The sequence below is a fragment of the Setaria viridis genome, chromosome 1 (genome assembly GCF_005286985.2).
Source record: "Setaria viridis chromosome 1, Setaria_viridis_v4.0, whole genome shotgun sequence".
Classification (NCBI taxonomy): domain Eukaryota; kingdom Viridiplantae; phylum Streptophyta; class Magnoliopsida; order Poales; family Poaceae; genus Setaria; species Setaria viridis.
Genome location: NC_048263.2, coordinates 9,823,197 through 9,838,486, shown reverse-complemented (window position 1 = coordinate 9,838,486; position 15,290 = coordinate 9,823,197). Strand labels below are relative to the sequence as shown.

At 46.0% G+C, this 15,290-nt stretch overlaps 2 protein-coding genes across 2 annotated transcripts; one reads left to right on the top strand and one right to left on the bottom strand.

Moving 5' to 3' along the window:
• The first annotated feature begins 3,645 nt into the window (after window positions 1-3,645).
• On the top strand, window positions 3,646-8,125 carry LOC140222287 (uncharacterized). The gene is made up of 2 exons (XM_072292453.1): window positions 3,646-7,851; window positions 7,928-8,125. The coding sequence occupies exon 1, from the start codon at window positions 4,802-4,804 to the stop codon at window positions 6,134-6,136; it is 1,335 nt and encodes a 444-aa protein (XP_072148554.1). The 5' UTR covers window positions 3,646-4,801; the 3' UTR covers window positions 6,137-7,851; window positions 7,928-8,125.
• A 4,646-nt stretch (window positions 8,126-12,771) lies between these two features.
• Window positions 12,772-13,157, bottom strand: LOC117838878 (DNA-directed RNA polymerase II subunit 4). Its single transcript, XM_034719071.2, has one exon. It carries the CDS (start codon window positions 13,129-13,131, stop codon window positions 12,772-12,774), a length of 360 nt encoding a protein of 119 aa, XP_034574962.2. The 5' UTR covers window positions 13,132-13,157.
• Between the last annotated feature and the right edge of the window lie 2,133 nt (window positions 13,158-15,290).

The following is a 15,290-nucleotide window of genomic DNA, read 5'->3' as shown; positions in this document are numbered from 1 at the left end:
CCTGTGACCCTTTGTATATTCAACCTTCCTCCTTGGCTGTGCATGAAGCGGAAGTTCATTATGATGCCGGCGCTTATCCAAGGCCCAAAACAACCCGGCAACGACATTGACGTGTACCTAAGGCCGTTGGTTGATGACCTTTTACAGCTCTGGAAGGAAGAAGGTGTACGTGTGTGGGATGAGGATAGACAAGAGATCTTTAATCTACGAGCACTGTTGTTCGTAACCATCAACGATTGGCCTGCATTGAGTAACCTTTCAGGACAGACAAATAAGGGATATCGGGCATGCACCCACTGTTTAGATGACACAGATAGCATGTACTTGAAGCACTGTAAGAAGGTCGTCTATATGGGTCATCGTCGATTTCTCCCGGCTCACCACCAGCTGAGAAAGAGCGGGATGCATTTCAAAGGGACGCCAGACCATCGTAAAAAACCTGCACACCGTAATGGAAAGCGTGTGTTCGAGATGATGAAGGATGTACATGTAGTCTTTGGAAAGGGACTTGGTAGCCAACCTGTTCCGAACGATGATAACGGACATGCACCCATGTGGAAGAAAAAGTCAATATTTTGGGAGCTACCTTATTGGGAAATCCTAGAGGTTCGCAACGCAATAGATGTGATGCACCTGACGAAGAATCTTTGCGTGAACGTGCTAGGCTTCATGGGTGTTTATGGAACCTCAAAAGATACATTGGAAGCACGACAGGACCTGAAAGCCATGGGGCAACGAGATGACCTACATCCGGAAAAGAGAGATAATGGACAGCACTACTTACGTCCTGCCAGTTACACTCTCAGCAAGGAGGAGAAGGATAGCATGTTTGAATGCTTGAATAGTATGAAGGTCCCGTCTGGGTACTCCTCGAATATAAAGGGAATAATAAATATGAAACAAAAGAAGTTTACAAATCTCAAAGCTCATGACTGCCACATGTTGATGACCCAGTTGCTTCCGGTTGCACTGAGGGGTGTTCTACCAGAAAATGTCCGGTTGCCGCTCGTAAAGCTATGCGCGTTTCTCAATGCAATTTCGCAGAAGGCAATCGATCCATCCAAGCTATCAAAGCTACAGAACGATGTGGTGCAATGTCTTGTCAGTTTTGAGTTGTTATTTCCACCATCCTTCTTCAATATTATGACGCACTTACTGGTTCACCTAGTAAAAGAGATTGGTATTCTCGGACCTGTATACCTGCACAATATGTGGCCTTTCGAGAGGTTCATGGCAGTCCTAAAAAACTATGTTCGTAATCGTGCTCGTCCAGAAGGAAGCATCGCCAGGGGATATGGAACAGAGGAGGTGATCGAGTTTTGTGTTGATTTTATTGATTCAATCGACTCGATTGGGGTTCCAACTTCACGCCACGAGGGGAGGCTCCGAGGAATGGGCACCCTTGGAAGGAAATCAAGTTTGAGCAATGATACTAATTTGTTCGACAAGGCACACTACACTGTTCTACAACAGTCATCCTTTGTGTCTCCGTATATCGAGCAGCACAGGCAGATGGTAGCTTCGAAAAACCCGACCAAATCCGATGCTTGGCTTACCCGTCATCACATGGAAACTTTTCCCTCCTGGTTGCGCCAACAACTTATGGGTAACTCTGAGATTCACCCACAGCTTGCCTGGTTAGCCAGGGGACCTGCTACCACAATCGTCAAATTCCAAGGCTATGAGATAAATGGTTACACATTTTACACGAGAGCCCAGGACCAGAAAAGCACGAACCAGAATAGTGGTGTCCGCATAGATGCCATGGACAGAAATAATAGCAAGGAGTCGTATTATGGTTTCATACAGGAGATATGGGAACTCGAATACGGACCGTTGTGCATCCCTCTATTTCTTTGCAATTGGGTGAAGCTAACTGCCGTCACCAAAGATCAGTACGGAATGACAATAGTAGATCTGAGCAAGACTGGATACAGTGATGACCCATTCGTACTTGCCAATGATGTGCATCAGGTGTTCTATGTGAAGGACATGTGCAGCAAACCCAAGAGGAATCCAGAAGAGACATGGGAGCCAAAGTGCCACATAGTTCTTCCAGGTAAAAGAAAAATCGTGGGAGTCGAGGATAAAACAGACCAATCAGATGATTATGATCAGTTTGATGGCATGCCTCCATTCGACGTTGAAGTTGATCCAAGCATCCTGCTGTCCAAAGAAGAGGCTCCGTACTTACGCCGCGATCATGATCAAGGAACTTTCGTGAAGAAGAAATTTTACAACGTTGTATTGTAATGCGTTAAATGTGCATGACCTTTGTGTATTAATTGATACAATTTGTAATTTACCCTATGTATGATTTCATGTGTTATTAAATTTGTTAGGTGAAGATTTTTTAGATATACATGAACATTGTTAACCACATACTAACATGGATTTTTCTGCGCATTCAAATAATTTAATTGAATAATTTATTGATCACAGCAATGCAGTAAAATAAATATTTTACAGGCTACATGAGTTGGTATAGAAATAATGATTACTTCATACTTATTGTCAATTTACTCGTTACTTAAATATATTTTTGCATGTACAAAATCTGAGAAGGTTTTGTTTTTAATCCTGGAATGCAGTGAAAAGGTTAAATAAAATCCATTTCCAAAAAACAGGCGGGAGAAGGAAAATAGGAAAAAAGACCTTTTGTCCCGGGTGCTAACAGCAACCGGGACAAAAGGCCCCCCTTTTATCCCGGTTGCAAACGGCAACCGGGATAAAAGGGTACGTTTCGTCTCCCGCCCGAACGTACCCTTTTATCCCGGTTGCCATTTGCAACCGGGATAAAAGGCCCCCCCCCCTTTTATCCCGGTTGGTAACGGCACCCGGGATAAAAGGGTGCGCTCCCAGCCCCACCTGGCGGGGGCACCCTTTTGTCCCGGGTCCCGTTACCAACCGGGATAAAAGGGGGGGCCTTTTGTCCCGGTTGGTAACGGGACCCGAGATAAAAGGGTGCCCCCGCCAGGTGGGGCTGGGAGCGCACCCTTTTATCCCGGGTGCCGTTACCAACCGGGATAAAAGGGGGGGCCTTTTATCCCGGTTCGTAACGGGACCCGGGACAAAAGGCCCTTTTGTCCCGGGTGCCGTTACGAACCGGGATAAAAGGGGGGGGGTTAAAAGCATTGTACTCCCTTCTACCCCCCGCCAGTTCCACACTTAGCGAAATTTTCGCAAGTCCCGCGCTCTCCGCCCGTCGCCGCCCGTCCGCCTCCCTCGCCGGCCGCCGCCGTCGTCGTCCCACATTGCGCCGTCGTCGTCGCCCGTCCGCCTCCCTCGCCCGTCGCCGCCCGTCCGCCTCCCTCTCCGCCCGTCGCCGCCCGTCCGCCTCCCTCTCCTCCGCCCGTCGCCGCCCGTCCGCCTCCCTCGCCGGCTGCATCGCCCCTCGTCGCCGGCTCCATCCTCGTCGCCGCTCGTCGCCCCTCGCCGGCCGCCGTCGTCGTCGTCGCCTCGGCCGCCGTCGTCCCGCCGTCGTCGTCGATCTTCGTCCTCGTCGCCGCCCCGGCCGCCGCTGTCCGGCCCGCACGCCGCCCGGCCGCCGCCGTCCCGCCGTCACGCCGCCCCGGCCGCCGCCGTCAGGCCGCCCCGGCCGCCGCCGTCCCGCCGCCCCGGCCGCCGCCCCGCGCGCGAGAGGTCTGCCGCGCCGGCCGGTGCGCCGGGAGAGCTGGCGGTTTTCTTTTAATTTTTAATTTTTAATGGAATTGTAATTTTGTTAAGTTAGATTTTTAGATTTCTAATTTTGTTAAGTTAGATTTTTAGATTTCTAGTTAGTTTGTTAAGTTAGATTTTTAGATTTGTTGTTAGGTTGTTAACTACCGTCCCGCCGTCGTGATCGCCGCCGTCCCGCCGAGTAGCTACCCCGCCGTCGTGATCGCCGCCGTCCCGCCGAGTAGCTACCCCGCCGTCGTGATGGCCGCCGTCCCGCCGAGTAGCTACCGTGAGAGTCGCCTTGTAGCCGTCGTGATCGCCGCCGTCCTGCCGCCCATCACAACGTAGTAGCTTAGGCACCGCCCGTGGTTCCGGTGAACCGCCTCCGCCGCCCTGACCGCCGCCGTCCCGCCTTCGCCGCCCTTATCGCCGTCGTAGAAATTCGTAGAAATTCGTCAAAATTCGTAGAAATTCGTAGAAATTCGTAGAGATTCATAGAAATTCGTAGAAATTCATAGAAATTCATAGAAATTCATAGAAATTCATAGAAATTTGTATAAATTCATAGAAATTCATAGAAATTTGTATAAATTCATAGAAATTCATAGAAATTCATAGAAATTCATAGAAATTTGTATAAATTCATAGAAATTTGTATAAATTCATAGAAATTTGTATAAAGATTCCGGACTTTGTACGATTCATGTTATGTAATGATTTCTTTATATACATGTATGATTCCGAACTGTGATTATATACAAATTTGTATTAAGACGATTTGTATGACTGTCATGTATGATTCGATGTATGTTTGCAGCAATAGTTGAAATGGCAGACGATGAGACCGCAAGGTATATCATGGAGCAGATAATCGCTGGTGATGGTAGTGGCGACAACGTTCCACTATCATACACGGATGAAGAGGGCACCCAGGCGGACATGTTCCTCAACATGTCTGCCGATGTGAATGAAGAGCAACAGCCGCAGCAACAACTTGCCGTGGCGGAAGGTTCCGGCGAGGTATATACAACCATTCTTGTATTGTTTCACGCCACCGCTACTAGTACGTACTAATTAACGAATCTTAAACTGTTAGCCCTCCGGATCGACACAAGGGCAGAAGACCCGAGGTCGTACAAAGGTGATGGAAGGGAGGCTTGTCATCACCGAAGTTACAGATGAGGGCAGGCCGGTTGCTCCCGAGAAAGTCGCAAAGAAGTATGTTAGTCAAATCGGGGCAATCGTCCGGGACAACGTGCCTATCAGCATCAGAGAATGGAAGGGCAGAAGCGATAATCCGTACGCCCTTCCAGAGACAGAAAAGAATATGCTGTGGGAAGACGTGAAGAGGCATTTCACATTCCCCGAAGATTATAGCGAGAAGGATGTCAAAGCCTGGACACTTAAGAAGATGGCTACTCAATTCCAGACATTCAAGAAGATGCTGGACACCCACTACATCAAGAAGGGCAAAACTCCAGACTTCAATGCGTGGCCCAAGTTGAGGGACCACTGGGATGCATTTGTTGAATACAAGAGGAGTGAAGAAGGTGTGAAAAAGATCACGACCAACGTTGCAAATGCTAGTCAGAAGGGCTACCACCATCATTTGGGGCGAGGTGGGTATGGCTCAGCAATTCCCAAGTGGAGAAAGATGGAACAAGATCTGATCGAACGGGGAATCATACCTGCAACTATTGAATGGCCCGAACGATCAAAGAACTGGTACTACGCTCATGGAGGCTCCCTAAGCCAAGAGGATGGGACGCTGATTTTCAATGACAGAATACGTGAGAAGGCCGAACATCTCATGAAGAACATTGAAGATTCCAAGGCTGGGAGGTTGAGGGTGGACCGAGAAAATGATGAGCTCACATTGGCCCTCGGTAATCCAGAGCACCCAGGACGTTGCCGGGGCTTCGGGGTGGTTCCGTGGAAGTTCGCTTTCCGAGGCGACAGCGCCTCTTACAGAAGCCGGAAGCGAAGAAAGGAACAGATGGAGGAGAGCTGGCGGCAGATGCTAGAACAACGAATGATGGATGAAATCAATCGGCGGGTGGCCGACGCAGTTGCGGAGTTGGCGCAATCTGGAGCACTGCCGAATCCTCACACCGCCAGCCCTTCTCAACGCCTCGGGAGCAGTTGTGCTTCTACAGGGGTCCCCGATGCGCAGACGCCCAGGTTACCCGTGGAGGAGCAACGGTTCCCCGTGGATGCCATCACGCAACGGACCTCATGTGAGCTGCATGCACCGGTCGGCAACCTCACTATTAAGGTATACTTATACATAATATTTATGCAATCTTGTCAATTGATCCAGGCCTCGAGATCGGAGTTCAACTTGTTTACTTCTGCTATATGTACAGGTAGCGTACGGGAGTGCGTTACCAACGCTGGCAGGGCAGAGCAGTCATGGCATGGACATTCCAACAGGCTACGCCAGCGTCTGCGTCGAGCAAATAGTAGATGCCCAGTATGAAGGTCTAGAGCTCGACTTCCCGGGAGGCGACGGGGAAAAGACATTGGCAGATGCGCTTCATGGGATCATTCTATGGAAGAAACGCTACATCATTATTTCCCGCACGGAGCCATCTCCTCAGACCTCAAGACCGCTCCCCGTAGATCCCGAGCAGCGACCTTCTCCTCATACCTCGAGACCGGCATCTCCTGCTCCAGGACCGTCGCTTCCATCTATATCAAGGTCTCCATCTCCACCACATCCTGGTGCTGGGAGCGACGACGACAATAACAACACCCCTCCCCGATCACCGTCGCCGGCACCAAGAGCGGCCCCCTCGAAGGAACCTGCAGCACCACTCAAGAAGTCACGAGCACCGCCTCCCAAGCAAAGACAGCCTCGAAAGAAGAAAACAAAGGTCGACCCTGAAGTGGCTCGCAAGGAACGCTTTGAGGCAATGTCTCATGCGGAACAGTGGGCAGAAATCCAACGAGAGGCCAGTGAGTGGTTCAAGAAACAAGCCGAATTAAAAAAGGCAAGGGAGATGGAGCCACCGCCAGTAAGTCGGCGGGATTTAAACTTCTTTATCAGGATGGAGGAAGGAGCCAAGAAAAGGATACCACTCTTGACAAACTATGAACGGGCTCTAGTAAAGGCTGATGAAAAGGATAAAAGAAAAGGAAAATCATCCTCCAGCAGTTCAGTCCCCGACCTCAGCCATTTGTCAAAGAAAGATGCTCAACGGGTAAAAGCAATGCCCTTGGATCAACAAGCAAATATATTGAAGTTCATGGAAGAAACAGGTCTGGGACTTGATGAATGCATAGGGCAAGTCGAGACGCCAACTGCACCGCCCCCTGAGCCGAGATGGCCTTATCAGCTAGGCAAGCCTCTAGTGAAGCCGGCAATGGTACGGAAGCTGTCAACAAAGATGTACGAATTCCATCAATGGTACATGACGGCATCCGCCAAATCGAGGGAGATGATCGGCATGAAGGTAAAACCGATAGATTTTCACGGTGAAGGGGAGAAAGTGCTGTGGCTAAACTTCGAGGATATATACGAAGTGTACCATCATGATGCCCTGGACGTCTCTCTGATCAGCGCTTGGATTCTGTAAGTGTCCGTTTATTATCTCTACATGTAAATTTTGGCGTGCGTCACCGTACTAACTTCATCTTCCATTTCATGTAGGATGCTAATTCAGACATGCCGCCGAGAGGCGTACCTACATCTAGGCTTCATGGATCCATCTGTAGTTAACCAACGACAGATACAATTAGCGCCGGAAAAAACCTTTGCCGAAATATACAATTTCCTACACAAACAAACATTCAAGGATTTCATACTACTTCCATACAACTTCAAGTAAGTGTGTGTATACCGTCTACTTTCGATGTCTTTTTCCTTATCTCTACATGTTAGTTAGCTCTAATATGCATGAACATTTTACGCACGCAGCTTCCACTGGATCCTTATTATAATTGAGCCTGAAAGAAGCCACGTCACTGTCTTTGATTCGTTACGGAAAGATCCGGTGGACTACCAAGAATTGCAAGACATGCTGGGCTTGTAATAATTCTGGACCTTTATCTCTATGCAAAAATTTATTTCCTAAATTTTATCCCTGTTACACTATGTCATTCATTATTCTAATCCGCAGCGTATGGAAACAATTCATAAGGACACACAAAGGTCCATTCAAAGAAGATCTTACATGGAACACAGACTTCCCGGTACGTATGAAGTCTGCACATTTATTACATTGTATAACACGAATATTTCATAACTTATTTTTTTTCCGCACTGAAGTGCTTAAGACAGGAACCCGGGAATAACCTATGTGGCTACTACATCTGTGAGCACATGCACGGTTTTTTGGGACCCAAGGGACCGAATATGACGCCGCACAACTTAAAAGTACGTAAAATAAATATATTACTAGTTAATTATTTTCTAGCTCCTTATATGTATTTGTTCATGTAACATTCACAAATTTTCAAATTATAGATGTTAAATATTCAACAAGGACTCTTGAAGGAAGAAAGAGTAGCGGCAATATGTGAAGGTCTCATTGGATTCATAATGGACGAGGTGGTAAATCCAAGAGGAGAATTTTATTACGATGGACGACAATTAGACACTCCTCTCAGCAACACCACGACGGGCGGAAGATCGTAGGAAGATACTTTGATTTATTTGTATATATGATCGATTTGTACTAATTAAGCTAGTTGAATTGTGTATATGAATTGTGTATAAGGATTGTGTATATATATAGTAGTTGTATAATTACAAATCCCATTCGTTTAAATACTAGTTGATTTAATTCATTCTAAAAAAATCTCAACTACAAGGTTAACAAATTAAAAGGGCCGCGGTACTACTATACGTATACGTGATGCATGCATGAAAAATTCAGACGTCACCAGTGCCATGCAAGCGCAATTTAGTCCCGGTTGGAATTGAGCCGGGACTAAAGGGGACCCCTTTAGTCCCGGTTGGGAAATCCAACCGGGACTAAAGGGGACCCCTTTAGTCCCGGTTGGGAAATCCAACCGGGACTAAAGGGGACCCCTTTAGTCCCGGTTGGAAAATCCAACCGGGACTAAAGGGGTACCCTTTAGTCCCGGTTGGTGTCACCAACCGGGACTAAAGGGCCTGTCCCGCGCCTGGCGTGGCAGGCCCTTTAGTCCCGGTTGGTGACACCAACCGGGACTAAAGGGGGTCCTTTACTCCCGGTTAAAATACCCGGGACTAAAGACCCCCCCCCCCTTTTGTCCCGGTTGGTTTATCCCGGATGGATATCCGAGAGATATGACCCTTACCAACCGGGACTAATGCTCAGTTTTCTACCAGTGCATCGTCCTTGCAGATCAATAAAGAAAGGAGAAAGGAAATAAAGTGTACAGATGTAATGTTATGTTCTGTGACGGTTGTGTTCAGTTAAAAGTTCTCAGATCTATTAATTTATTATCACTAGCTTTCCGTGACCGACGAGGTCGGAAATTTCTATTATGTGCCGACCGATGAGGCAGGACAAAATCCGTTCGTGACCGTCGAGGCCGAACACATTCACCTCGGGACCTTTGTTGAACACGAGGCGTGATGAAATATAGCATTAAGTCGCTCGGCTTCGTTTCTTTTCGTTGTTTCTTTAATGCGGCATTCATCTATGGAGTACAGGATAAAACGCTCGATGACGGCGACCGTTTGACGCAGCATAATCGGAGGTATTCCGCAAGTTCAAACCTACGGATGTAATTAACTAGAGTTCTTGCGAGGCTCTAGGATTTACAAACTATGCAGTCGTCTGTACCTTGAGGCGCTATGCAGAAATATATGTAAAAAGAGAGGAGACTTGCAAGTTTCTTGAGAAATGAATAAAGAAAGCAAGTTTTTCCATTTTATTGTGTTTCTGTGTGATTTATTTATTTATTTGTATACTATAGTATATTGGTACACCCGTACTTTATTACGCCGTACGCTGAGAAATTTTGAGTATTTCTCTCGAGAAAACACTCGTGTTGTTTTTGCTGACGGGGGAGTCACTTGGGATCATTTCAGAAGGAATAATAAGAGGGTCTTAGAATTGAATTTTAATTCAACAACAGATGGTATACCAACTCTTCCTGGTGAGCATAGTTACAAATCTTATTATCTTGCTTCTGAGATCACTAAGAAGGTTTCAAGATCTTCGATCAAGACTTTGAGAAAGATTGAGCTGTAAGGAGGTTGTGTTGATCTTCTCACTGAAGGCAAAGTTCACGTGTATCCCTCAGGGAAGGTAAAGCTTTGACGCGTCCATATTCTCACAAGGCAAGATTTGGATGATGCAGCAATTAATGCTCGTCTACGACTTAATTACAAGGCAGCGACGGATTTGATATTGAAATTGTTTAATGTTCATGGGAGGCTTTGGCTACTAGCAGATATGGATCATCTGCTCTGGTTGATGAGGAATAGGTTTGAGGACCGTGCAATTTTTCCAATACATTTGCTCTTATTCCTACGGTCTCTTACCCTCACTTATTCAAGGAGTTGCATGATTTCTCTTCATCCAAAATTGCTGATTCAGAGTATCATGCCATCTGTGCTGCAGTTGTTGCTAGTTTTGGCAATGATTAGAGAGTTGGGGTTCAAGAAAGTGACATTCTTAGTGAGATCTATAATTTCAATTTAGGCTCGGATTATGAGGTCCCATACAACTCCCAGACTCAGCATCATGTCACAGGTCCTCAACTTGCTGCTCTCCAAGCTGTTAGTGTGACAAGTCAGAATCCTTTTATCCTAAATAATACTTTTACATCTTTGTTGGTTTAACTAAAGTTTATCCTAGCTGATGCCTTTACGGTTTTTGGAGTTTAACTAAAGTTTAGCCCACCGATTAACTCTCTTATTTGGTTGAGTTGGTGCTAGACTTTAGTCTTTTAATGCAAATATAGTCATAAGCCTAAAGGCTTTTGGTAGGTCATGTCTCTCAGCTGACTGTCTGATCTTTATTAATTATACTACATTCTGCATGTATATGCTAATAATTGGTCTCGCTCACTGTTGAGAAATTAGCTAGGAGGGAGGGGAGCACCTCTATTTATAGGTGCTCATGATCATTGTGGTGTTACCATGTGGCAATTTCTACACTCTTCAATACAAAATATCCTAACTCTAGAACCCTCCTTATTCTTATCTAGTTTCTTATATTTCTACCATGCTAAAATATCTAGTTCTAAAGTATTCTACACTTCACCATGAAGCATGACAATTATGACTCATGCATTCTCTCCAATTTTCTAGAATCTTCTTACCTTGTCATTATCTTATCCTTATATATGGCAAAGTTAGTCTCTTGAGTCTTCACAATCTTCTAGAATGTTCCAAGTAATAACACCATAATTATAGAAAAAATTAGCCCAAAACAACACTTAGAACCAGGGCAGCGATTTTTCTCTTGCATCAGCATCATACTTAGCATATTTGTCCTTTAATCTTGCATCAGCCTATCTGAACCAGGGCACGATTTTTCTCTTGCATCAGCATAACACTTGGTATTAGCTTATTTGTCCTTCCATTTAATCTTGGATACGACATATCAACAAAACAAAGCCTTTCGGATGCAACATAGCAAGTTAAGAATATTTTGTCTCATTCAGATATAGTATGGCAGATTCACTAGCTTATTCTAGTTTGTTATTCTGTTGCCCCTATTCTCTTGCACCATATGCCCGAGATGTTCAGGTTCAGAACATATAAAACCAATTGCAAATTCAGATTTTCTTAACACCGATTATGTGGATGTTCCATTGTACATATCAACAAAGCACTAACGGTTTTGTGTTCTTGAAGGTTGAAGTGGAGAGGATGCGTGCCCATGCTCAAGACAAGCTGATGACCCAGCTTGCATCAGCAAGGCACAATGCAGATGAGAAGTGTGCTGCAGCGGAGCTGAAAAGGAACCACGCGGCAGCAAGGACAGCTGAGCAGGCAGAACACATCACGAGAACCGGCCGGGTGCCGCCTTCATTTGGCTGCTGGAACTGGTGCTCATAGGAAGCAAGCTAGCGCTTCTTCTCCCCCCAGCATCTCCTGGCCATGAGGCATTGTCACCTGTTACTGTCTACTAGTGAAATGAATATCAAATGTCTTGTAGAATTGTCCATTTGGATTGATTCAGTAGATATGTGACAGAAGGAGAATGAATCACTAGTAACTATATATATAAGATGTGTGCCTCTTGGTGTTTGCGTTGTGCAGTTACTGTAGTGTTACAGATGTCTCAAAATCATTGTGACGTGAAGTTCAGAATCAGGCTCAGTTTGCCTGCTTGAATTGCAGGATGTTCTATTCATGTTCATATGTATGGTATGTTCAGGTTGCATCACAGAACATGAGAACAGAGAACCAAAGTTGTTCTCTTTACCTGAGAGCATTCATCAGAGGCTTGCTCTTCAATTCAATTAACTGAATGGAGGTCTTTTTGTGCAGAATTATGAACAAAATGCAATCATATTCATATACATATGAAACGAACAAGGTTCTCTTAATAGATCATGATCAGGATTCTTGTCAGAACAGATCAAGATAATGCGAAAGCAGATGAACAGTAGAAACTCTAGTACATCTTCACCTGGGAAGTCTCTCTTGATAAAAGTCTCACAGCCAGGGACTGCATGTAAGATATGAGCTTCTTGCATTCTGTGCTGTGTAGTTACTGTAAGCATCACGGATGTGGTTCAGAATGAGGCTCAGTTTGGATTCCAACTCCAAGGCTTTGCTGGAGAGGATTGAAGCTGTTGCATGCTTCATGTTCCTACCAAGTTACCAACATTTAACACTGAGGTAGCACTCTACGGATGAGAAGTCCAGAGAACTGGAAAGTGGAAACCAAACCTTTAGGAAGCATCCATAACTAAAGGATTACTTTTCAGCTCAATTCTGGCTTTTCGTGCATAATTACAAACAAAGGGTATAGCATATGGACTCTTAACTTGGATAACGATACATCAAGAATATAGGATCGAGGCAGATCAAGTTGACTGACTGTAACATTGATGATCAGTAGGAATTCTACTACATTGTCAGCTGCTAAGAAAAGTCTCACAGGTCACACACACAGCTAGGGAAACTGAAGAACTGAATAAGGCACGCCCATGGCACTCCTACTCGAACTTCTTGATGAGGGAGAGGTCGTTGAGCATCTTCTCAATCTTCTCGTTGCCGGCGTCGCCGACAAACCTCCCCCCGGACTTGAGGGATGGTACGAGCGCGGTGGCCTCGCCGCTGGTGTCCGGGCAGAGGTTGCCGAGCGTGCAGAGCTCGAACTCGGCGAGGCCGTAGCGGCTGAGCGTCTCGCGGACCTGGCGCACGGCGTCGGGGTTCTTGTAGCGGCTGAAGTTCTTCACGTACTGCAGCGACTTCTCGAACACCTGGGACACCTGCGACGACGGGTCCGACTCTGACGCGTGCTGCTGGATCTGCTCGTACTTGTGCTCCAGGATGATCGCCACCTCACAGTTCATCAGGCACTTGGCCTTCAGGAACTCTGCGCCGACATGGCAACAGCTCAGTTTCAAATCGCGATGGCGATGAGAGAGAGAGGGGGACGAAACCCTAGCCGCCCAGAATTTCGCGCTTGGGAGGGAAAAAGGGGGAGGAGAATGGGAGAGGTAAAGGAGAGTGAACCTTCGCTGATCTTGAGCTCGGCAGCGTTCTCCTCCTCCTCACCGGACATCTTGCCGCTTCCAATCAAAACGAATGCGCTGGAGTTGGACTCGACGACGGAAGGGAAGGAGAGGGGTCAAGACGAGCGAGAGGTTGGTGATGGCGGCGGCGGCAGGCTATGCAGTGGGCTGGCTCGGCAAGGACGGTGAGACCCATATAAAACATGGTTTGGGCTCAATCCAGAATGAGATGGGCCTCGATTCTTTTTTCCGCGTGGCACTTCGACTGGGCCTCGGGTTCTGGGCGTACGTGGTTGGTTGACGCGTGTCGGGATCAATGATGCTCTACCATCCTCCTCCCACTCCCCGCTCACTCTGTCACTCGCTGCCTCGCCGGTCGCCACTCTCACTCGCCCAAACCCTAGCCATGACCCTCTCCGCGCTCCACTTCGACGCCGCTGCCGCCACTCGCCTTATGAGATTTCGTTCGCTCTCCACTACTCCGCTGGTAGGTCCTCCTCCCACCCCAATCCGCACCTCCCCTTTCAGTTGGAGACTAGAATCATGCTCGGCGTTGTCGCGCTAAATAGCCCTATATCTAGATGTGAGTTGTTGGGTATAAAGGATTATATACGCAATATTAAATATATATAGAATCAGATTGGAGAGCGTTGATATATTGAAAAAGTCTAAGATTTTTTAGCATGCAAATAGATTCCAAACTGATTTCTTACTGCTGTTTCAAGATTTGATGTGTGGAAATATGCTAGGCTGAATATAAGATGTGAGAGAGAAACCTCCTTTCCTTTACTTACCATCTTGTCAGTTGGGGATGATTGTCATTCCTATCGTTCCTATCTATGGTGCTGGTGGGTGCAAGTAGTATTAGACAATTAAATAAGCTCGGTGATATTTTTTTGTTGGTGGTTTTTTTTGAGTTAGTGTTGATGATTCACCTATTCAGTCGCTGTTTTTATCAAACTGATCTGATGGTGTAAATGGATGCGTGTTAGTGCAATGACCTTCGTGCTAATTGTTCAGTATATTGTTTGTTTAGAAGGAAAAGCATCCCAAACAATTAACGCAAGCAATTATTTTTTTATCGGAATTTGTATTTCAATTTGAGACTGAAATTTGATACAGAACATGACGCATTGATAATTTGGCAAAGTAACAGATCCAATGCAATGAAGATTGCTGAAATTTCCTCACATTTTTAGGAGTCAAATTGAATCCATAAAAAGTCATACAAAGCATAAAAGTTGCCCAATTTAGAGAATTTTCATTCAAATTTGCCTCATGGTTTTGAGCTGAACCCAACTATTACCCTTGATCTATCTTTCGTACAAGTTTGCCAAATTCTGAAATTGTTTAAAGTATCCAAATAGAATTAAAACGGAGAGAAAGAATATTGCATATTTGTGCATTTTCCATATAAATAGAGTGACCAGTGAGCATTAACTTTCTCCCTAGTTTTCCCCTGTCTGTGCATTGTCCTTTGACGAGGCCTCCTCCCTTGGCAGGTAGTAGGCAGTAGCAGTGTTGTGCCACTTGCCGTACAGACCATAGGTGAAGAGTCTAGAACAATAGATTTTTTTACAATTGTGACTGAGGAGGTTGGTGTTTTACCGTCCATTTTCATTCAGACAGTGAATATTTTTTTTGTTAGTGTGGCTCAACGACTAATCGCTGCTGCGACCAGGTTTCAATCAGTAAAGATCTGGCGACGCTGCTTGTGGCTTCTGATTATTGCGGCTGTTTAGGCTGCGGCTGCAGCCAGGACCAGCCCTGAGTTTTGAGGAGGGGGGTGGCAAAATGAGAATCGGAGGCCCCAATTAGATATAAGAATCATATTATTTACATATCAGTTGCAAAGATGATTTCGATTCATTACTTCATTACAGAAACTTGTTACCCTTAAGAACAGTAGAACTGAAATTAACAAAACATGTAAGTTGCTGAAAACTAGTGCACACCTACAGAACAACACGTACCCTCGGAAGCACCAAACTACACCA

What these genes read in the sequence shown, in the direction of transcription:
- LOC140222287 (XM_072292453.1), top strand. Translation starts at nt 4,802, where the DNA reads ATGGAAGGGAGGCTTGTCATCACCGAAGTTACAGATGAGGGCAGGCCG.
- LOC117838878 (XM_034719071.2), bottom strand. Translation starts at nt 13,131, where the DNA reads ATGAACTGTGAGGTGGCGATCATCCTGGAGCACAAGTACGAGCAGATC.